The sequence below is a fragment of the Zychaea mexicana genome (genome assembly GCF_025766255.1).
Source record: "Zychaea mexicana strain RSA 1403 chromosome Unknown BDB00scaffold_69, whole genome shotgun sequence".
Taxonomy (NCBI): Eukaryota; Fungi; Mucoromycota; class Mucoromycetes; order Mucorales; family Lichtheimiaceae; genus Zychaea; species Zychaea mexicana.
The window spans coordinates 159,451-183,087 of NW_026516732.1; the positions used below are offsets into that span (position 1 = coordinate 159,451).

Consider the following 23,637-nt stretch of genomic DNA (forward strand, 5'->3'; position numbering starts at 1 on the left):
TGTATATAAAAGATTAAGTAGGGCAACATCAACTACATTCGCTAGTAACCATTAGTTCTTCTGCTAACCATTTCTTCGCCGAGAGAATATCTGACTACAAGCGTTGTATTAATAATTAGCACGTTTCCATAATTCTACTAAATGTGCTGTATTGTCTTTTGTTTGATTGCTTCTCTAATGACTACATGCTTTGCACTGTGGTTTTTAAAAAGATGATGAGACTTTAATGGTGATGGTGGGTTAAGTATTATGAATGTGTCTTATAATGGCTTCTGAAATTTAGCCTGAACAAATATGCGATCCACATTCAACTCGAGCCGCCGGTTTGTTGTCTCTCGATAAATATAACCATTGACAACCGTCTTGAATCCTTCAGCCTCAAATCGACTTGCTAAATCCTCCTCTGAAAAGAAATAGCTCAGAGTACCATCCTGTCGTACATACAAGTTCTGATCCAGCTTCTTATCCGATGCCTTGCTAAACTTGACTTGCGCTTCGTCATAGAGACCATAATCACGGAATAAAATGTAGCCACCAGGCTTCAGGACCCGGTATATATTTCTGATAGCATCTGCCATCTTCTCACCTGGAATGGCCGAGAACACAAATAATGCTGATACCTGTTCATCAAAGGAAGGCTTCATTGTTAGCTTTGTGTAGATGCTTACACTATAGATATCTATACACACGCATATTTAAAATATATATAATATTACCAGGTCAAGACTGTCGGCAGGCACATTGTCAGTAAGTGGATCAACAGTCAAATCGCATACGAAGGCTTGACATCGTTCTTCATCATACTTGTCGTTGTTCTACTATTTCCATGTTATTCAATCCATTTGCGACGGTTGTTTATCAGACAATCATCCCACAGCGCACGTGCAGCACGTTACCTTGACCATTTCAACTGCACGTTTTGAAAAGTCGCATGCATAAATAAATAGGCTGGGATTATCGGCCAGTGCAGGAAAGACAAAGTTGCCAACACCGCAGCCAACTTCCAAGCATCGCACCTGTCAAAAGAAGCAAATGTCTGAGTATATCTCGTTGATCGAACTTTTTTTCTTCTTCTTTTACCTGTTGGTCGCCCTTGCATGCAAGTTCTTCAAACTCACGATCAGTCCAATGACGATCTAAACAAGACCATAAACCAATGAATGAGTTTTCATACGCCTATTGAAACTAGCGTGTGCCTTCTTTGTAAACAACAATACCTTTAAAAAACTTTGTTGTATTTCGCTTATAAAATATATCCCAGTTTTTCGCTGCTTCTTTCTTGTACTTGTTTATCCAAAACGGAGGCACTTCTTTTTTGTCACCAGCAATGGCCTCTTGTGCTCGCTTGACATGATGTTCAAGACGTTTGGGATCCATGGCAACCCGTGCTTCGTCCATGGTTAAAAAAAAAGTTCAAAAAGTTTAAAAGAGAAGAGTAAAAAAAAAAAACTAGTGTAAGCTGGTAAAACAGAGGGCACTCCGCTCATACAAAGCTGCGTTTTCATTCCTTGTATTGCACCCTTTTCTTTTGTTCACACACACTCTTTTAACATGGATTTCCTGCAGGATGCCATCAAATCAGAGATCTCCAAAAAGCGAAAGACAATCAACGCCGTAGGTGCTGATAAGGGTCAGCGCAAAAAATACGTCAGTCGTGCAGAATTGGAACGTCTGAGAGAAGAAGAATACCTTCGTGAAGAAGAAGAGCGAAAGGCAAAAGAAGAAGAGGTATAACTTTTCACGAGATTCACAAACTGTCGATCGATTCTAATTTTGTCTCTTTTGACTGAAAAACAGAGAAAGCGAAAACGATTTGAAGAAGAGGTAAACCTTGCTCGGTTTTATTACGTAATTTAAGGCAAGAATTTGAAAGTTTTCACATACTAAGTCTGATCCTGTAATCTTTCAAAGGAGCAACGACGGGAACGTGAATTGAAGGAATTGAAACCGACTGAAGAAACAGACGAATCAAAAGGAGAGGTATATAGTCGCACGATACAGCAAGTGATGTTGGTTTTATCAAGAGAGAGAAAAAAGGAGTGCTTACATACAGATACACGCTTCGTAACGAATTAATAGGAAATCGAGGTGGAAACATTCAATATCACTCGTGAAGAAGTTATTCGACGTCTACGAGTTAAAGGACAGCCTATTCGACTGTTTGGTGAAACTGACAAGCAATGTAAAATTCGGTTGCGTGCACTTGAACTTATGGAAGAACGTTCAGATGATGTAAGTGCTTAGAGAGTATGGCTACGTTGAGGAAAAGAGGCGATGGAAATTAACGAACGTCTATGTGCGTATACAGGGTGGACGAAATGATTATATGCGTAAATTGGAAGAAATGGAGGAAGGCATGCGTTTAGAAGCCTTGAAAGAAAAGGCTGGTGTACAGGATGAAAAGAAGTTGAGCAAGAAACTGAAAAAGGCCGAGATGGTGGTGGAGCCAATCGAGTTGAACATGCTGCAAAAGGATATCGACAGATTGTACTTGCAAATCTACACATACCTTGTGCACACGATGGATGAGTGGGAAGAATACATGGCCGCTCGTCCCGAGGAAGAAAAGCAAAGCGGCCAGGGCAAAAGAGCCGCTGTCTTGCAAAAGCAGACTGCAGATTACATCAAGCCTTTGCTGCGACAACTCAAAAAGCGGGTAACGACTCTAGTTCACTTCACACTCTTACGAATACGCATGCTACTGCAGAGAGGCTGATGATGCTATGTGGAATAGACTTTAGAACCGGATATTTTGGCACGCGTAGCTGAGATCACACATTACATGCAAAACCGGAGGTACCGAGATGCACAGGATTCTTACTTGCAGCTGTCGATTGGTAATGCGCCTTGGCCCATCGGTGTAACCATGGTTGGTATTCACGAACGTTCTGCTCGTGAAAAGATTTTTGCGTCTCAAGTAGCCCACGTATTGAACGACGAAACATCTCGGAAATGGATTCAGTCTGTCAAACGCCTAATGACATTTGCCCAAAGCAAGTATCCTCCCTACACCCTCAGTCAGATATCTTAAGAGGCAATCATGCCCTTCTCTTTCGCCCCCCCCCTCCTGAAAAATTGTCACCTTGAGTCTAATGTAGTTGTTGCTGTTCTTTCCCCATCATCTTTCATGTCAATTCTTTCCCCAGTCATATACATATTACAATCACACAGAAAAACAGCACAACGTGTGCAACATAACCGTCACTTGCTTTTCTTTTGCTGTGTTTATGTTTAACTACAACATCAGCTCTTGTTGCTGCTGCTGCTGCTTTTATCATGCTCATCATCAACTGTTGATGCTACACTGTCATATTTGGATTTATATATCCACGAATTCCCCATCAATCCTCGTCCCTGTGCTGCTGCCAAACGATAATATTTCGCAGCTTGGTAGACATCCTTTTTCGTGCCATAGCCGTCATAATAGCAACGTCCAACCTCGTTTTGTGCATCTGCATCGCCCAATTGTGCTGCAATTTTAAAGTAATAGAACGCCGTTTCTCGACTACGTGCAGTGCCCCATCCTTGATCAAACGAAACGCCCAGCTCGTAGATGGCAAGCACAAGTTCGCCTTTCCGAGATTGCAGGAGCGCATCCATTTTGGTTTTCCCTTCGCTGCTTTTCTGTAATCCGTCTACGGCGTGTTCAGCTGCCTTTTGAAGGTACTGGAATGCTAGTGTACTATTCGCTCGACACCCCTACATATGGGGAGTTTGTAGGATGTATGTAAATTGTAGAGTAGAAAGTGTTGATCGCAAAGATCAAATGTCAGATATGATGGTCTTTTGTGATAGAACTACATAATGAAGAAAGATCTTGTGTTACCCATCCATGGCGCAAGGAAAGGCCGTACAGTAGCATACCGATCGGTGATCCTTCTTTGGCTGCGATTCTAAACTGATGTGTAGCTTGTTCCAACGCGCCGAGTTCGTGATACTCTATGCCTTTCTGGACATGGTGGTCTATGTCGATCTTTTTCTTTTCTGATGTCGTTGTCGTCATTTCTTGCTGCTGTTGTTGGCTTTCACATCCCACACGGTTGAGTAATCGTTGCTGCTGATACGGCTGTTGTAGTTGCGCCTATGACGTTACAAAGAGAAATATGTCTTGGTCGGTCTAAGAAGCTTTCGTTTTCTCGTCAATCAGAGATGTAAGTCTTACCTGTCCAATTTCTGTTTCTATGACCCTGTTTCGATGTTTATAAGATAAGCAAGTATAGTATCTGGTTAGCTAGACGTATGGTGCCTGCGTTGCAGTGGCCGTTACCTACCAATTCTCTGGTGGTATCCGATATCCTTTGCTTTCATGGTTTTCCTTATTAAATAGCAACGATTGGAAACGCTTTAACATTATTATCAAAAGTAGAGAGTAATATTACTACGGGTATATATTATGTATGACGATACTAAGTAATAGTGGTATAGTTGCGGAAAAAGAAGCATAACGGATTCCAGTCTCTTTGCAGGAGCAGGAGAAAAAGAACAAAAAGTGTGTGATTGTGTGTCTTGTGCATACTACATGGTCTCAAAGAAGAGAGAAAGCGACATAAAAAAAGAGGAGTGAAGAGTTAATTTTTCAGGGGCATGGTGATGAATGGGGTGGATGTTCATCATACTTACATGGTACAGGAAGGGCAATTGACCTCATTATCTCCATTATTACTATTAAGTAAGTACAGCTATTATGTTCTCCTCAGAACAATGTGCGGTACGTGAGAAAGAACTTATTCGGGGTACACTTTGAATAGGGTCCATATTTTCATATTCTTTATGCTCTTGTTTATTTACATACGCTGTCTGCCCTGTGCCCTTCTAATATATATAATAGATGACCTTTCCAACGTGTTTCGGCACAGTGCCAACTGCCAATGTATTAAAAAGCGCTGTCGTAGTTTTAAATGAAAGGGACATTCCCTGTGCTAAGAAACACTCGCCCACACTGGCTTTTTCTGTGTAGCTACAAACGATTTCCGAAGGCTCAAATGTGCGTACAGGTAGATTTCCTTCTAGATAATGATGGCGCAACATGTGCAAGGCTAGCCAGCATTATTAATGGTATTTAAAAGACATATATTTCGATAATGTGGACAGTAGTGTAGTAGCTGTTCTTGACACACATAAAGCTAGTGCGTACATAGAGCGATATTCTATACTCCCTTGCAAGATATAGCTTCTAGCAAACATATCTTTTTACTTCGGCTCATGTATAAATGGCGTCGAAACCGTCTCCCCTAAAACATTCACTTCTTGTAAATAGATTAGCCTTTGTGAAACAATGGAAAACGGAGTGTGGTTGGATCATCCAACGTGGCATTGTTGCAGCAGGTTACATATACTACGTGTGCAACAATAGCAGATCCAACCATTCCATCTCTCGTCATTTGCTCATCAATTACTGTAATAATCAAAGCCTCTCTCATCGTTACTCGCACCCAATCCAAAAATAACTTTTTTTTTCTTGCCTATCAGATTTCCTAATTTATATTTCCCATATGCGAGAAAATGATCAATAGAAAGATTACCCGTGATATGTAGTGCATGTCATCAACAACTAGCGACTATTACGTAAAGAAACATGTTGAACACTTTGAATACCTCTCTTGTTAAAAGGTAAAACATTGATGCCAGGAAAACGGGCTAAAAAAGTAACATTTCATTATTGTCATTGTTGCTGTTTCGTCATATTGAAAGCAAAGAAGGAAACAGGGAGAGAAAAACACGCTATGCATAAGGGGGCTAATTAGAGCCTTTCCTCTATTTCTTTACAGCATTTTAGTGGTTTATTTTATGACACAAACTATACTAAGTGTCTTGATGCACGGTCTCAGCCAAGGTCTCAGCCAAGCGGGGAATAGGAGGAGGGGGGGGGTGCAATCTATTCATGCGGAATCCTTCTTCCGTTTCCCGATGAGCCGACTGTGAAAGTTCTTTCTCTGCTAGAGCAAACAAACCCGTCTTATTGCGAGTGCCAGGTTTTGCTGTCAATAATACAAAACACACAAACAAAAAGACAATGGCAAAGGTATCTTGTGAGTGCCTTTGGTGACAATGTAAACGTGTGTGCTAATGATGGGAGTGAAGAAATCAAGGAAGTCCTGAACGTCGTCTGATAGAAGAAAAGAAGCACTGACCCATTCGAGAAGAAAGCTCTTATATATGTGTGTGCTGTATACTATATATTAGCCGGGGTTGAGCAGTGAGCAGATGGGGGAGAGAGAGAGAAAGGATGATAGGGGCGCTAAAATATGCGAGAAATCTTGGATTGGGGTGCCGCAAGGATAATGCTGGCTCTACCTCATCAATCAAGCACAGTAACAAGCCACTTAGAACTGCAGGTAATTGGCTAGTTTTTGGGTGTGTAAAAAAGCTGTGCAAGATGTTCCTGACATTCTGTATGTTCCGGGCAATCTTTATTTTGGATCCCGCGAAATTCCTTGCTTTCCGTCCTCTCTTTTGTTCTTTTATGATAGCACCACTGACCTTGTTCATTTTACCCTTCTATGGCTGGCTTCTCTCGGTTCATTGGGAGCGTCCGTCGCTTCTTTTTTTCTGTTGGAATATTTTTATATGGGTGCTTCTAACCTTTTATCCAGTTCCTCGTTCTCTTGTCTTCTCTTTTTCTTATTTCTTTCTTTTTCTCCGTTACGTCTACTATACGCCAAGCGGTTATCTCCTGGCCCTTCCTCTACTGCCCCCTTTTGTTGTTACTGATCCAGAGGAAACGCAGCTACGAACGAGCACAGACACCTTCCGAAAAAGACTTTGACATGCCATGAACAAGAAACTCACTGTTATCCTGCTGTTTCTGCATTATCATGCGCTGGCTACTACTGCTGCTGCTTTGGACCAAGGAAGCAACAACGCCTGCAGTTGGCCGTGTCCCAACGAGTCGGATGTCTGTCAACTAGCAAAGCCAGGCCAAATGAGTTGCCAGCCTCTCCATAATCGACAGTACGTGATTCTTATCATTGTTCTCCCTCTTTTTTGTCACTTTTCATTTTGTTGACGCCATCACCCTTTTATATGTGGTTATGATAGATGGATTATACCCTATTCTCAAGGCCAACCTGTATTCTACGTCAAAGATCAGTCATCTCTGTCTGGTTTATATCAATCGTGTGAACTCGCGCCATCATTGTCACCATCAACACTACAACCGACCAGCGAAAGCAACCATAACAGTAATAACCATCACTACAACAACAACGACCGTGACCAAGCATTAGAACCAGGCACTTGTGCACCGGGTCTCTCGTGTATCCAAGGTCAATGCCATCGATCATCCTCGACACCTCCCCATTATTTTGAACGTCGCGAAAATGGGAACACTTTTAGCACGTCCTCACACCATACTACTGCATTCAATGTGATCCACGTTATTGCTGCCGTTGTTGGTATTCTCGGTGCTGCTCTTGTCGGTGTCACGGTGTTTGTCATGTGTCGCCGTCGTCGAAGGAAACAAGCGAAGAAGCGCCATCTTAGTGCTACAAAGCAACAGCTACAGCACACAACATCTACTTCATCGTCTTCGTCGTCTGCGTCATCTTCCCCATCTACTACTACGCCTCCGTCACCCACAACGCACAAGTCAATGCACCGTTTCAATCAGTTCGCCCAAGCATATGAAGACAACAGTAATAGCGAAGTAGGGGTGGCTGTGCCACCACACGTTCATCAATCCAAAACGGGCTACGCTGATCAGGAATTCAGTAGTCCGTCTATGCAACAAATGCACTTACATACTCAACTTTTATATCAAGCTGGCGTGCAGAGAGGTAATCTTCACCAGCACCAACATCCACAGCTCCAGCATCACCACCAACATTCACAACACCAACAACAGTCATCATCCTCAGCATTGTTACCGCCTCCACCTCCCTACCAGCCGTAATCACTCGCAGTTCTATACATAACTATGCATTCATTATATATACTTTATTTTTGATAACCTTAACAAGCCATTCATCCAACAAAAACACACTTACATCCACTTTTCCCTCCATTCTTTTTGTGTACATAAAAAAACTTTCTTGTTTTCTTGTATTTTTTCAGAGATACATTACATTAATACATATTAGTACTACTGCTACTCCACATCCCATCAAATATCATTGTCATTACTATAAAACCCGCACCAACCAGCCATCAACTTTCTCTACTAATGCGTTTTCAAATTCAAACCAGAAATGATCTGCACCGGGGATCATTACAGACTCCACGTGCTTTCCTGCATTCTTGATCCAGTTTTGGTACGACCGCACGCCTGTGAACTGGTCATGGTCACCGTATAAAAGAAGTACTTTGCAATCGCTTGTCGCTGTCAGTAGCAACTGATTGGCTTGCTCTGTGAAAAACGAACTTCGTACGGTAGCAAGCGCCCATTGGACACTTAGGGGATAGCTGATCAATAGATAGGAACAAGGGATAAGATTGTCATGTGGCATGGATGCTGCTATCATGCTTCCGAAAGAGTAGCCCTGAAAAAGAAGGGCATCATTTTAGACACAGTTACTTGAAAAACATTATAGAGTCATTGTAGGAATCTGTTGCTGCTTACGCTTATAAGTAAATGTGAGAGTTTACGTGGTCCTGAAGTTTTTATATACTGTATAACTCCTTCATAATCTCCACGTTCGGGCACACCAGTCCAACTTGTTCGGCCTTTGGAACGTCCGCATCCTCTACGTGATATGAGATTTCACCATAAGCTATTGAAGTTCTTCTTAAGATAGTGTGTCCTCGTATATTGAACTTGCCTAAAGTTAATGCACGCAGTAATAAAACCCTTGCTGGCAAAATACTTATGTAACGCAATAACCACATTGTTATGCATGTTACCGCCTTGTAGTTATAGTAGATTGATGCAATGATCCGCACATTAACGTTGGTTGTTCTCGGCTGAAGTACAATCTTCCTTTTGTTCCTGCATTATTTACCAAGCGGCCCGTAGGGATGGGCTAAAATAACGGCAGGTGCAGTGTCACCGCCATTTCCGCTATTGCCATGGAAAGTGATTTTGGTTTCAATAGGAGTTTTGTCATGACACGACTCGACAAAAACAACTTCTGAAGGCATAACTGAACGAAAGTTAGAGGAGCGGAAACGCGCGTGGGTGCGAGAAATAGTCAAGAGTTAAAAAGAAAATTATTAATACACGAGAGGGAGAAAAATCAAGATAGAAATAATACTACAAAGTATGATTGGAGGAGGTTATTAGTGTGGAGGAAAGATAATCGAATATACTACTCTTGTTGGTACAATTACAAAAAGAAATAAGAAAATAATAATTAGTACGTAATAATAAATAGGAACGAACAAAAGGAGAGCTAAAACCGCTCAGAATCGACATGACGATTTCTAAAGAAAAAATAGGTATCTAATTGATAGATGATTTCTTGACACGGCAAAGACACTCCTTGAAGGTTATCATGCTGATGTTTGTGCTGTTGTTTCAACTTCATGTGACACCAGGTACGACCGTCAAGTAGCCAGTTCATGTACTGGCTTTCACGTAGATCCATATCGACCTTGTTTAGCAGCTTGAATATCATCAGCAAGTCGTGTCGCAACATAGCTAACCGGTCACGGCTCGTATCAAGATCAAACGCAATTTGGCGATAGCGATCCATGCTCCATCGATAGCCTTGTAGACCATTCTCCTGTCCAGCAGTTGTCGTTTCCAAAAACAATCGGAAGCTTTGATATTAGAAAATAAAGTAATAACCATGTTCTGTTAGCACTAGCATCGCAATACCTACAACCGATGAAGCGTCGCACAATACCTTTCTGAGTCGGCATAAGGAGGCTGAAGGTTGGAATAGAGAATACCCTGTTCCTCAAGATCACGAAGATAGACTGCCTTACGATCCACTACAATGGTAGTTGTGTCTGGTGAAACTGGAGCAGCAGCACTGTAAGCCGCCGCTGTCGTATCATTTTTAGCAAGAGCTATGGTAGTCGAATCAGTTGGACGAGGGATAGCAGCAGTGGAAGAAAAAGCCGAGAAACCTTTGGCCCAAATTACTGTTTTCCATAGTCCAAAAACTACCCAGATAAGTGCAATAACCAACAAGAAAACGCGAATAGGAAGGATACGACGTTTTGATTGTTGTACTTGTCGGTCTGCTGATGCCCTTCTGGATCGCTTTCCGCCTGTGCTATTGTTACTCCTGTGGCTGCGGTTGCTTGATCGGCGGGTATGCATTGGAGGCGGTTTCAAGTACGTATTGTTTCGTTCGACTGTCGTCGATGTCTTCTGTTGAGCATTAAGCATCTTGTTGTTGTTGTTGTTGTTGTTGAGACCCGTAGGAGCTTTTGCATCATCAAATTGTAGTTGTTGTGTAGTATTTGACTTTACAGGATGTTGGAGTATGGAGGGTATAGCGCGAGGAGATGTTGAAGCAGTGTGTTGTGATTGCAATTTTTGGTGAGGTTGGTCTTGACGACGCTGTTGGTCATCACTGCTACTGCTACTACTGTCTGCTAGCGCATTGTCTAGTGGCTCCATAACCTCAGCAGGGTATGTCGTCTCACTAGCAGCAGGGACCACGAGACGATCTTCTTGTCTGCCAGTGGATTTGGCATACGTTTGTAGCTCTTGCTGATATCGTTCTTGCTGTTCTTTTCGTTCGGCCTCTACACGCTCAGCCTCGGCATCGGCAGCATCCTCCAAAACGGGTATGAACACCTTGATACTATCTGCCATGCCCTTCATTGCAGCTCGAGTGACAATGGCTAAATAGTATTATAAAAGAAGATCAAATTATTATTTTAGTAAATGAATGTTCCCGACAACTGCATTTGGATATGAAGGCTTTTCATACTGGCATCATTTACCTCTTACAAGCACTCTCTGCACCCATGCAACACCCAAATGAATGGATAGTTTGCATCTCGACTTGTCAATCCATGTGATACAATATCGTACTGTTGGGATAAATGCATCAGCATATGGTAAAGCAGCTGTTCGGGTGGAGATTTGGACAACATAACAGCTGTAAAAATTCGATTAGTTAGCTTGATGGTATATTTCAAATTTAAGCGGTATGAATTATCCATTGTTGGAACCATTACCGATAATCATCTTTTCTGTGCAAAACTTGTGTCTCTACTACTTCTGCTTCGTTCATACGGACTATAAAGTAATTGCACATGTAAGTTTGAGAGAGGGAGAATCGTTTACATCACGAAAGAAAATATGACATTTTAAAATCGCTAAATAATATTTTTCTTTCTTCTTACCAATTGGATTAGATACGGGCATGATGTACTTGAGAGTTCGCTTAGTCTGACCGTCGGCATTATACCAGCAACTCACTCGTAGATCTAGTGGCAGCAAGTTATCAATCAGCACCTTGTTTTAACAAGTCAATAAATACATGAGCCCAAGGTCAAACTTTACCATGGCCTTCCGTTCCAGTTGCTTTTCCTAACCAAACACCGCCATCGGATGGAGAGGCATTTGCTTCATCCGAAAACATGATATTATACAATCGTTTGGCAGATATAGGGAACTCGATTTCTGTCTCCAATCTGTCCAAATGATCATCACATTCACATGCCATCGGTCCACCTGGTGCCTTGATATGCGAAGGAACCTCGTCGGCTGAATAACAATTTGAATAATCGAAATGTTGTCAACTACAAAGGCGCAGGATGATGCAACTTTTTACTATATAGAGCACTTACGATCCGCTGGTGGAGATGGTGGAGGGGGCGGAGGAGGTGGAGATGGAGCTGCTGGTTTCGCTTTGACCGTATTACTGTTCGCTGTTGTTTCTACAGGAAGTAAAGTACCGCCAGAGCTATAACTATTGAGCGAATCGCCCCCACGTTCGTTTGGCGCAACTGTTAATTTGTTTTCTTCGCCAACAATAGGTGGCTCGTTTGGTTTTTTCGATGCAATCACGGGGCGTGTGGATCCAAGTGCTCTGAAAGACAGTCGCTTTCGTTTCTTTTTGGTTTCTGATACAGAGTTAAGCTGATTAACAGAAAGCAGTGAAGAAGATCGATTACGTTGACTTTGCGACATGTGTACAATCTTGGCATGAATGTTACGAAGTTGCATAGGCTATTCATTTGAAAAAGCATAATTTCCGGTTAGACACCCTTCAGGTACTGCTCAATTCTAAACGGATGAAACGGTAGAGAAAGGGTGTGATTTATGCATACCTCGTCACTCTTTGCATTGTTGATAGCAAAGCGCAATTTTTCGGCCAATGTGTTAATTTCTTCGTTGGGGATACTGAAAATGAGAGGGCTGTGTATCGATTTGTTGCTTGGGTCCGATACTAGATCGATCACTAATACTTGGTTCTTGTCCATTTTGACAGAGGGATCCCGCATAACCCGCACATTTTCGATTGATGTCAACTTAATAGCCACCTACAAGATTATACCCCGTCAATAAGTTTTCTTTAATCAGATATCATGAAAAGACACAACATACCGAGTTGACACATGCTATCATGGTGAAACTGTAAAACCATAACGTGCTTTGCGTGACGAATGCCTTTCCACCATATCCATAACCAAATTCAGAAGGTGGTGCAGAGTTCAAAGTAGTGAGTTGCGCAATCAACTCCCTGTCAAATGAATCGACAGATACAGTGTCTTGTTTCTCTTCTGGAGGCTGTAAAGGATCTTGTCTTCGTCGAAGTACGCCAACAAATACTTAGAACAAAGATGTTAATATCAAGGAGCAAAATTATTTCTTCGATTCACAATAGAGGTTTCTTTACCATCCAGAACCACTTCTTCCGGCCTAACACCACCAAACATCTTGCGCAACATTTCATTGTCTTCTTGCAACCCGTAGTTGACCATATCCACATGAAGGCTAGAGGTGCTGTCTTGTGCTAAAGGCCATAGTACGCCCGTCTTGTCGGTTGGCGTCATTGTTCCTGAGCGGACTGATGCCGTTCGTTTATCGGCAATAAGCATCGTGCCCAAAACCGGCCAAGGCACACCCCAAAGTGAATCAGGTACCTGAACACTCTGAATACTCCTTGATCGAGCCGCTTCCCACACAAGCACAGGACTGAGCGACATACATGTCATGAGTGATGTGCCATGGTTGGACAGAGAGTTCGAAACATAGGCGACTGCTGATGGAGAAGCGGACGTTGCTTCAGGTTGAGTTGACGGTAATGAAGTACGAGAGGTAGAGAAGATTAAGCCGCTAATACTGTGCAACTTTGTATTGTCTGGTAAGGTGTTGTACATGGGCGTTGTTGATGTGCTAAGCGTGACAGGAATATCTTTGGGTGTTGTAACTGTTGTGGTCGACTTGGCTTTATAAGATCTCGTCCTACTACTTGGTGACCTTGCAGTTAGCGAGCTCGTGGACGGTGAGGTAGAGCAGTCACTGGAAACTGATGATTGCTGAATGGAATCGACGATCGAAGAATCGTCACGGTACCTGTCGGATGGTTCATCGCCTTCAGGCCGTCGGATCCAGTTCAAACAGGATACCCAGTTGCGCAAATCCTCCGCCGTTTCCGCTTGCAAAAGGTATGTGCCTCTATAAGATAAGGGCATTGTACCGGATTAGTCTTTTGTCATCTATCCACTCCAAAAAATCATGAACGTACTGCGAATGTTTTAGCTGGAAACAAAAACGTCGCTCCCCCTCGTTGACAAGTTTCAATTCGCATGATGCCATGGAGATCTTTTCCTCGACTGTTACCATGGCTCGTCCCGGTTTGAAGCTCACGGTACACCATCCGAAATACTCATTATAGACAAAACACCATCGACGTGCCCAAGTGTGTCGCGAGACACGCAAAAACAGGTAGCCCCACTTGCATGCTGGCGTTGATTTAGTTGCCTTGTTGCTGCTGTTGTTACTGTTGGCAAGATGACCATTGATAGCTAATGGCGATGACGATGGCGTGTAATAGCTTAGTTCCTTGCGAGGTTCAGTGAGCTTCAGGTATTCGGCTTCTAGTCTTTCTCGGACTAATTGCATTTTTCGAAGCTCATATATACAAGTTTGCTGATCCTATTGATTTATGCGTTGTTACTATGACTTTGCCATGTGTGCCACAATAAAAAAGAGAGAAAAAATGTCTTACATCAATCAACCATTGTCGCCAGCCAGTGATACTAGTATGTATGTGATTCCAAATTTGTGCTAGATCTTCAAAACTGTTTTGCGGTTTGGATGTTGATGAAACTCGCTCAACTAAAAGATTTGCCAACAAGCCGCGGAAATTGACCACGCGGACCGTATGTTGACCCGATAACTGAATATATTCTTTACGAGCGTCATGAAGCCGTTCAGCTTCATCGCGTAGCATAACTGGGTCCTTAGTTTTACCGAGTGCCGCATATTTTTGTAATTGACTTTCATATCGATCCAAAGCCTTATCATGTTGTTTCCGAAACTCCTGCATAAACAGTGCTTTCCATTTTAGTACGAGAGAAAGTGCGGACCCTCGGGTAACTATCCTCACATCTTACCTTAAAATCTTTCAAGTACGTTTTGGAAAGTTGGTGTAAGGGTTCGATGTAAGTCGTTTGGATGTCGAGCACCTATTTGAGTACATAGAGGTTATTAATTACCATGGAATTCTGCCCGCCAAAACCTCAGCGCGGTGTGTTCGGCCGGGCATCAACCCCGTGTTTTTTGGTCATTTAATTAGTTTATCGTCGGACAAAGGTTCGCTCCGTCAAAAACGGGCGGCTCATTACCATTTTAGTTTGGCAAGCAATTGTTGATTGTAACGCCACAGAAAACCGATTAAATGCCGGATTGGTCAACGAGGATGCTATTCCGTAGATGATTGTATTTAGCACATATCAATTGAGCCTCTAAACTTTTCAAATACATATATACATTGATAGTTTTTGACTATAAGTAGTAGCTATAAGCATTTCTTATACCTATCAAGCTGTCATCCATATTAGCGGGTGGTTTGACCTTTTCACAGATGGCGGCAGTATCTAAATTGAATTCTGAAAAAAGTAAAAACGAAGGGTATAAGCATGCTAACGTAAGCTGAATCGTCGCGTTTGTGTGTACGTGGAGTCGTAAGTGATTACTGTTTAGTTTATCCAGGTACTGTTTGAACTGCGAGGAGAGTGTCGCCAGCCATTTGTCGAATAAATCGAGTTGTTCATCCCAATGAACCACATTGGCCCTGTATATGGGTGAATCGGTTATAGCATCATGTGCTGTAATTAGTGTTGGAAAGGGAGAGGAATGGTTTGCTGAAAGCATTTAGAAACGATTCATTCGGGGCAAGCAAAAAGAAAGAGGGAGGTTTTACTGCTTTTTCGGTTGTATGTATCATATTCAAGTTTAAAGGCAGCAACAAAGTAGGAACTTGAACTTGGTCACACCTCGATCCATGCGCAGACATTGCCTTTTTCAAATCAACCGATTATACATCTATGCTAGCATCGAATATGTTGTAAAAAGTATGGAATTCTCAAACATCAGGATTTAAAATGTATCGAGTACTGGGTGCTCACATCTGAGGGTTGTAGCTACATTTGTTAGGCTTGCATTCAACGGGGACTGTAGAAGCGTGTAAAATAATCTTGTAAACACGATAATTATCGAATCAATTCTTGCATTAGGTCTCAAGCTTCGTGATCCTCCATTTCCACGTAGCCAAAGATATTTATGCAAACAAACATTACTCAATCTTTGCCTTCACCAGACCCCTCTGGCTCATCTTGGCTGAGCTTATTGATTTCCATCAGTACAATGTCCCCAACTTTTGTAGAAAACTTCTACTGTGTACAGTATGTACACAAATTGAACGCATGCGTTTTTTAAGCTTTTCAATGCTACCAGTAAAAGGTCGGCTGCAGTGTTTTGAAAATGCGCAATTAACTTCAAAATCTCGGCTGGGCAAGATGCCATGCATTATTGTTTACAAAGAATATGGATATCGTCCTATCATGTATGCTTCATGATTCGTCTTGTATGAAACAGATTGGAGGAAAATGTGCGCTATAGCATTTAGGAATATATGATTGCTGATTGATGCCAAAAAGCTGGCTGCAGTAATAGTCTTTGGCTGCATGATAGAGGACCTTCATGAATAGCAGCCTGTTTCCAGGGCTTCCACTTGTTACTTCAGCGGCTTTTTTTTTCAACATTCATTCTCCATTATTAGTACTTCTGGTCGTTGCAAATCGAAAAAATAGAATATGGTGGTATTAACAAGTAGCTTCGACGTTGATAGCTCGTTTTATTGAAGCGCATCAAAAACTGACAAAGATCGTTAAAGACAGCAAAATCAGCGTTGATCTTAGGCGAAAGCACATGACTCAAAGCTCACCAGCATCAATACTTGTATAGCAAGCAAATAGTTTATACTTTGCCCGTTTTCAATCATCTGCACCCCACCTGGTAAAAGAACGAACAAAATAATTCAGTAATCCCGTTATATACACTTAGGAATCTAGTGGTTTCGTCGACTAGTCGACATGATGGTTGTAGTTCTCTGGCTACGCGATGCAAACATTGCAGCGCTGCCTTATAAATACATTTATACTTTGAGGTTAAGTTAATTTTTTCAGCTACAGTATTGACGTGAGTCAGCAGGAAGCAAAGGTAGTCTAGGAACGAGGAGCTCAGGAAGAGCGCAACACAGATCTTTCTTCTTTGGATAGTGACAAGTGATGCGTGTGTCAAACCTCGAACGTTCCAACAGCTTTCCCTTGAAACGAAAACTCCGTAGAGTGAAAGCGCATTGTTACGCAACGATTTGGCCAATTTACTTGGTACTCAAAGTGCACAAAGGAATGGCGGGTGAACAAGGTGATCAATGGAGCAACGAGTTACGCGCAAAAGGGTCAAAAGATGTACAGTAGGAAGTCATCGTTTATGGTGTTATTCTTCTGATCGTCCCAATGGATCTTGAAAGCTGCTAAAAAAAACGTAGAACCCGCACAAAAACAAACGAACCGATTAACTTTATCAGCAGCAATGAAAATCAATGAAGGGTGAGTCAGTTTCACTAGCGGCAGCGTATACTTACCATGAGCGGTCAGCTTATCTGCGGCAGCACACTTGGATAGAGTATGAATTCGGAATGGATGGAGGGAGGTTACACGGCGTAGTTCAGAGAACTGTTGGCGGATGGCGAAAATTATAAAGCAACAGTAGACAAGCACGCTTCACAATAAAAGATAACGATCTTTGATACACTGCAGCGTTGGAGTCAAGTGTGTGTTGTATCTATTCCCGCACACAGCACATGCAATCAAAAGATACTAATCAAATGGAATAGTCTGTGGACTACGCTCTATACTCATGCTGTTTACCTTGTTGGGTGAAGAATAGAAACTGGCTGCTGGGAGGATCGTGTTCTTAATGTTTACTAATGCTGGATCAGGAACAACTGATGCCGTAGAATCTGTTAAGTTGTTTACCTTGTCAATCACTCCTGTATTGCCATTTGATTGCTCACAGAAAAGCATTTCTTCCGTGAATCTACATGCTCATTCACATTCGTGTCTTTGTTTTCGCTTGACACGGTGCCGTGCACGGACTTCTCACAACCAAGCGGCGACAGCATCGGAGGTACAGCAGCCCATGGTGAGAGACACGTACCACTACCGCCGAAGCACGCTTGTCTACTTGACCATCAGGTACCACTCCTCCTTTCATTTCCTTTGGTGCTGTATCTTTTGTTATGCCATAGTAGGCAGCCCACAAGTTGATACGCAACCCGTTATCTGGGCCAATGAGAATTCACGGGGATTTGAAGTCCCGAACGAGAAAAATGTCTATATAAAGCGAGCAATTTCGCCTTTCTTTTTTCTCTTCTCTTCAGTTCGTTTTGGTACGGCTTTGGTCTGTAGTACAGATGCACTGTGTGGTGCCATGATCAGGTCATTGCTTGTGCTGGCTATTGTCATAATTCTTTTGATGATCGGCAGATTCAGTGGTCCGCCCTGAAAGAAAATTTGCAATATATACCAGTGGGAATGTGGTCATATACTCCGGCAGCCGATCGTGAACCTTCGGGTGCATGTGATGCCAACGGTATATGTTGGGATAATTGAAACGAACTTTTTTTTTATTATTTATTACACACAAATAAGAAAATGATAAACAAAATAAAAATATATTTTTCTTTTTCGCACTTTCCGCATAAACGTTTTACCGCTTTTGCCTCGCCTTTTTTTTATGTGCACGACAAGTTCCTTTTTCTTTTTTCGCGAACAAAAAGCTAATTACTCCCCCCTCCATCCATTCACAGCTCCGTGCTAAACAAAGCGGGGAACAGTGACAGTGGCTCTGTATCGTAGCCGAAAGTAACACGATCACAATGCTTTGGCACTCTTTTTCACTTTCTGTGTTCGCCTAAATTGCCAAAGCAATTGTCAAGAAAAAAATTGTTATCGAGGATATGGTCGGTTATTTTATAAGAGGCAACGCCAGAGCATACGCCAGCAGACCTGTATAATTGTCAGATCTGTAAAAAATTGGAATGTTTTTTTTTTCAGCTGTTCGTCTCTCTCACTCTTCCTGCACGTAGCTTATCACAACACAATTTTCTTATCATTTTGGGTTTCACCTGGATCGAAAAGCTTGCACTGATCTTTCCGATGTGCCTGCTTTTAAAGCGTGATTCTTGTAACAGCTCTTTCCCTCCCCTTACACCTTCACTTCTCTCTTCCTTTTCTTATTTAACTTTACTTCGTTACATATTTTCAAGGTATGCGTTACCTATTTGAAAGTGATGATCGCTCACCAAAGATATCAGGGGGACCTGTTGAAGATATGATATATTTGCTCTACCAAAACATGCACGCACCCACACACACAGGGATGCTGTGTTTTCCAGGCCAAGCGATTGGTTACTAATATATGACTTTTGCGGCTCGCAAACAATAAACCCGAGTATTGATTGAAGCCTTTTCCTTCGTATCGAGAAGTCGATGGTTTTAGAAAGAGCCTGTTCTAATGTGTATCTGCGTATCGCTATGATAGCATAGATTTAATGAAGTTATGGTGGTTACAATAGATCAATCTTCAGGGTCCCCCTTTTCCAAATAAAATTCAGGTGAGCTACCTGGTTCGACTTGCTTTTCCTTTGTCGGACATATTATTTCACGAGTCCGGATTATGTTATACAGGCTTTGTTCGATTAAAAGCCTCGTGCCAAATTTCTTTTCGCGCGTCCCCTTTCACATACACGTAATACGACTGATTTGATCTCGATTTTGCCTCCCGAATGATTCAGTACATCTTCTCGTTTATCGGACAGCGGGCTGTGTCGAATGTGTGAAAGTATGTCGCCGCTGGTTATACGCGATCCCCACTTACCAGACAGCCCTGTGGACACTGGTGGGAATCTCGCCTGATGCATGGAACAAAAGGAGCGACGCGATGCTTCAATGTTTGGGACAACAAGTCGAATCAGTATACATCAAATCTCAAGCCACGTATAAAGTACTGGAACGACTTGCTTGGCGAAGATACAGCATTCGCTTCCTTGGTGAAGTAAAACGATACTCTTTTTTTTTGCGTTAAGAGGATCGCGTATTCGGTAGTACTTACTACTGCTTATGCGCAAAAGATATACTAAAGCTTTTTCTTTGTTTTCAATAAAAAAAATAAGACATCAGCAACCATGTGCATAGCAAACAATTACAACCTATTTTCGACAGTAGCACGTTACTGCCAGGATTCATCAGATATTTCTCGCATACGCTAACTGCTCTGACGATTTCATTTCACACTTGCGATATCTCGCTGCCAATGCTACTGGACTTCTTGCCGTCATTAACGCATCTTTCAGTGATGTTTGATGGCCGCACTAACTTATCAGACGCTACTCTTGAACAAGTTGATGGCAGAAGCAGACACAAAAGGCCACCGATACACAACATTATCTTCTTAAGACTGGACGGTGTTCTCAGTTTTAAATACCGGATCCGTCCCTTATTGCAGCGTTGCTCCCACATCAAGTACTTGATATTATCGCCTTACTCACGATTCAACAACGTATCTCCAACCAACATCTATACAGCTTATGAGCTGTGCCCTCTATTACGCTACATTATGTGGGAATGCAGCGAACCAGTCATAGCAGACAGATGGATTTCACTATCAAGAAGCACGAGTGCTTATATTAAGTAACTGAAAGGAAAGCATCGAATGATGGCGAGGAAGGCAGTATGGCTTATGAACTGCTATTCAACGGCAAGGGACACGAGAGGATCATGCCGATAGTAGTAAAATCGCAGCCGATACTAGAACATTTACGTATAGTCGCCTGTGGTCTTTCTGATATTCATTGCTGGGATGTCTTGGCACGCAACCAATTCACACAGCTGACAAGTTTGGGGTTGACGGACATCACTGGTATGTCAAGCGAAGATTGGTCCCAGATTTTGCTCATGCAGCAACAAAATGAGATCTTGGAAGTTGGAAATCGCGCTGGAATAACGCAGTATCTGAACAGCATTATCGCAACCATCGGTACGCTGCAACGGCTCCGTATACTTTCCTTGCGAAATTTCCTTCACATGTTCAGCGAGAATCCTCTTTGCGATCTTACTCCGCTTCGACGTTTGCAACAGCTTGAAAAAAATGCGTCTCACGAACATACCCATCGACAACCAAGGTCTAATGCAGTTGTGCGGACCATCACAGCACCCACTAGTCAGGAGATTAAGCTTGAACCCGCACATCACCGTACAGTAATAGTGTCGACGACTTTCTCACAGAGGCAGGATGGATTGTGTGGGCACAACGACTTGAGGAAACCAAAATACTGAATCTGGAACTGACAGCCGTGAAAGGTGTTACTGGTGCTGTCCTTGAGCATTTTGAACAAGTCGAAAGCTCGGTGCTATTGCGTGTTTCACGGATCTATAGTCTCACCAATGCAGGCATCAATGCTTTTCGTATCATTGAAGGATCTAGTAAAAAGATTGAAGTCGTGGGGTGTTCAGGATTATCTCGGACAGATGATCTTCGTATGCCATACAACATATTTTTAATAATTGAGTACCATTGCGGTGATATTTGCAGTCTGGCTTGTACTTTTATTTATAATGAGTTGATAAACAATATTGGCAGCATGTTTAATTAATCAGTTTTCCAGGTTGGATTGTTGTGATATCTGTATAGTCAAGCATCGATTTGAAATGTTTACATATACACTTACTAGATCCAGGATTGATGGAAAGGCAGCACGATGTGGATCTGGTCGGCAGCGAGTCTGGTGCCCTTTCAAACCTGAGCGAAAGCAAGACTAATTTTTTTTGGTTACCCTATGCTTTCCTTATATATCAGAAATGCTTGTGTACCTCTTTTCGTCACAAAAGGGATCACCTCGCACTCTATATGATATAGTCTCTGTGACAGAAGAGAGAAAAAAAAATGAAGTGAGAATATTCTTTCTTCCGTTGTTGAATAGAAAGACCATCGTCGCCTCCTCCCCTCTCCCTTTATGACAAAAAAAAAGCAGTCTGTATGCTGTATGTATGCGCATACGCGCGTTCCTGTTCATGTCGGGCAGTGGATTTTTAATGCCCGGTATTTGGATTTCACTGGCCAACGTGCTGCTGCAACTATACTCGAACCGCTTTGAGAGTTATACTACGCAGAGGACTTATTGGAGTCAAGTTTACTGACAAAGGTCAATATTTATGGTAAGCGGGAACATTATCATCTTCCACATGCTAGGATATATACGGGATCAAGAACATCTTGAAATATAGCGATTCCCGGAAAGTGTTCCTCATATTTTCTGGGCAAATTCTAACTACAGTACTTTGTCTGTTTAAACTCTATATGTAACAAACTCTAGCAGTTGTTCAGTAAATGAACCCAGTGTCTTAAGCTTGATGCTTACCAAACGAACAACAATACGATAGCAAGCTCAAAACGCCAGAGAAAAGGCAAGCCTGATACAAGACGCTGGGGTGCGCGAATTTTTACGTACTTCCATTTTCGGCGATTGCAGGTAAAGCAGTCGCTCTGGCAGGAAAACCGGTCTCTCTTTTCTGAGCGCGTTCCTTGACTACTTACACTCACTAGTCATACAATCATACTAACACCAATTTTTACGTACATCAACCTTTACGTACCTTTAAAACATAGTGTGGGCTTTCTTGCCCTTCCGTGAAATTTGATTATATATACAAAATCTTCAAAGTAATAACAACAACATGTATGGTCCTTTTAGCGCTCAAGGTACTTAGAAATCATATACAGCAGGTACGTAAAATCGGAAGTATGTAACTCCAAAATGAGGAGTACGTAAAATTTTATAGGTTAAATATACAGCGCGAGAACTGATTTACTGTAAGGTGCGAACAGGGACAAGACAACACAAGGCCAGAAACACCGGACGAGAATGTGCTAGGTGCTTTCGGCAAGAACAGGACAAGACAAGAAGGAAGCCAGAAGGTAGGAAACCAGATAGTGAGGGAAGAAACAAGAACAAGGTATAGGGAGGAAACAAGATAACTGACTGATGTTTTATCGTTCAAAGACTTTGATATAATATATATATGTCTTTACTATAGAATTCAATGATGTGAATAAACGGAAAGATTGGTATTAAGGTCGATAATTCGGATGATGATGATAGATGGGGATTTAATATGTCATCAACGAGGTTGAGGATGATCACTTACTAGAGGTCGAAGAATGTTTATAACATTTATGTACTTCGGTGGCCAAGTACGTAAATTTTTGCATAAAAAGTAAGGTGAAGTACGTAGAAAATTTACAGTAGCCATCGTAGCTGCGACGGTTATACAGAGTCAAAGTATGATAGGCTACATCAATGGTAGCTATTTGTATGATCTACTCAAACGAGGCACAAAAAAGACAAGAAGTACGTAAAATTCCAAATAGGAAGTACGTAAAATTTTATAGTACAAATATACAGCGTCAGAACCGATTTACGTACTTGAGTGGCTAAGTACATAAAAACTTGGAGGCTAAGTACGTAAAAATCCAAAAAAGGAAGGTGAAGTACGTAAAAATTTACAGTACCCAAGACGCTGGAGTGCTACTGTGTGCTGTCAACCAAGATATAAACATCACCCTAGTAAGCTTCCTGGATCCCAACTCCGCTCAATGGATTGGATAGCATTGTAATACCCTGGATGTCTAGATTATATAACTAAAGTCATCCTGGCAATAGCAACATAGAGAGCAAAAGCTAGTTCAGTCTTCCTTACTCTCAAAGAAAGAAAAAAAGAGATGCAAACGAATTATTGAAAAGTAATATGCAAAAGGCAACCATGACTGAATCAACCCACACTTGTGACAAGCATTTACAGTAGCGCTGACTTTCGTAGTGCCATTGGGATCAAAATAATCTGGTCACATCTAGCACACGGTACTCTATTTGATAAAACCGTTGCACGATAACAAACAGTATGATTATATTATGATACTGAGTTGTTTTTTATTGTCAGAGATATCGTAGCAATTTAGTAAGAGGCACATCGTCATGTTTCTCAGATACGCCTTTTCCTGGTATGCATGTAAAGTGCATGCGTTCAGAAGTGCCAAAGAGGGCGCGTACTTTTAGGGGAGATGTTGCGGTAATAGTTGTCGTTTGTTGGTTGGTTATTCGTTCTAAGCTGGTAACTATATGGTCACGATATATTGGACAATGTGCCTTTCCCACCCAATCAAAG

At 42.0% G+C, this 23,637-nt stretch overlaps 6 protein-coding genes across 6 annotated transcripts; 2 read left to right on the plus strand and 4 right to left on the minus strand.

Annotated features, from left to right (window-relative positions):
- Positions 1-29: 29 nt before the first annotated feature.
- BDB00DRAFT_837191 (methyltransferase like 6) lies at positions 30-1,472 on the minus strand. The gene is made up of 5 exons (XM_053124536.1): positions 1,218-1,472; positions 1,081-1,136; positions 897-1,016; positions 717-815; positions 30-620 (listed from the first exon to the last, which is right to left on the minus strand). The coding sequence occupies exons 1-5, from the start codon at positions 1,396-1,398 to the stop codon at positions 261-263; spliced, it is 816 nt and encodes a 271-aa protein (XP_052976860.1). The 5' UTR covers positions 1,399-1,472; the 3' UTR covers positions 30-260.
- BDB00DRAFT_837194 (Prp18 domain-containing protein) lies at positions 1,473-3,428 on the plus strand. The gene is made up of 6 exons (XM_053124537.1): positions 1,473-1,728; positions 1,798-1,824; positions 1,912-1,980; positions 2,080-2,232; positions 2,309-2,656; positions 2,735-3,428. Exons 1-6 carry the CDS (start codon positions 1,552-1,554, stop codon positions 3,029-3,031), a joined length of 1,071 nt encoding a protein of 356 aa, XP_052976861.1. The 5' UTR covers positions 1,473-1,551; the 3' UTR covers positions 3,032-3,428.
- On the minus strand, positions 3,087-4,003 carry BDB00DRAFT_916104 (uncharacterized protein; the record flags this gene model as incomplete). Its single annotated transcript, XM_053128705.1, has 2 exons — positions 3,087-3,699; positions 3,827-4,003. 2 exons carry the CDS (start codon positions 4,001-4,003, stop codon positions 3,244-3,246), a joined length of 633 nt encoding a protein of 210 aa, XP_052976862.1. The 3' UTR covers positions 3,087-3,243.
- A 2,769-nt stretch (positions 4,004-6,772) lies between these two features.
- BDB00DRAFT_790228 (uncharacterized protein) lies at positions 6,773-7,891 on the plus strand (the record flags this gene model as incomplete). Its single annotated transcript, XM_053120940.1, has 2 exons — positions 6,773-6,951; positions 7,039-7,891. The coding sequence occupies 2 exons, from the start codon at positions 6,773-6,775 to the stop codon at positions 7,889-7,891; spliced, it is 1,032 nt and encodes a 343-aa protein (XP_052976863.1).
- Positions 7,892-7,963: 72 nt separating this feature from the next.
- On the minus strand, positions 7,964-9,149 carry BDB00DRAFT_538849 (Alpha/Beta hydrolase protein). Its single transcript, XM_053117784.1, has 4 exons — positions 8,757-9,149; positions 8,558-8,681; positions 8,140-8,477; positions 7,964-8,037 (listed from the first exon to the last, which is right to left on the minus strand). Coding segments are annotated over exons 1-4 (540 nt in total). The 5' UTR covers positions 8,834-9,149; the 3' UTR covers positions 7,964-8,036.
- Position 9,150: 1 nt separating this feature from the next.
- BDB00DRAFT_538859 (uncharacterized protein) lies at positions 9,151-15,325 on the minus strand. The gene is made up of 15 exons (XM_053117785.1): positions 14,887-15,325; positions 14,695-14,771; positions 14,464-14,535; positions 14,076-14,390; positions 13,593-14,002; positions 12,741-13,522; positions 12,449-12,672; positions 12,172-12,384; positions 11,689-12,070; positions 11,402-11,605; positions 11,242-11,325; positions 11,074-11,134; positions 10,837-10,994; positions 9,783-10,734; positions 9,151-9,696 (listed from the first exon to the last, which is right to left on the minus strand). Exons 1-15 carry the CDS (start codon positions 15,221-15,223, stop codon positions 9,327-9,329), a joined length of 4,641 nt encoding a protein of 1,546 aa, XP_052976865.1. The 5' UTR covers positions 15,224-15,325; the 3' UTR covers positions 9,151-9,326.
- Positions 15,326-23,637: the final 8,312 nt, after the last annotated feature.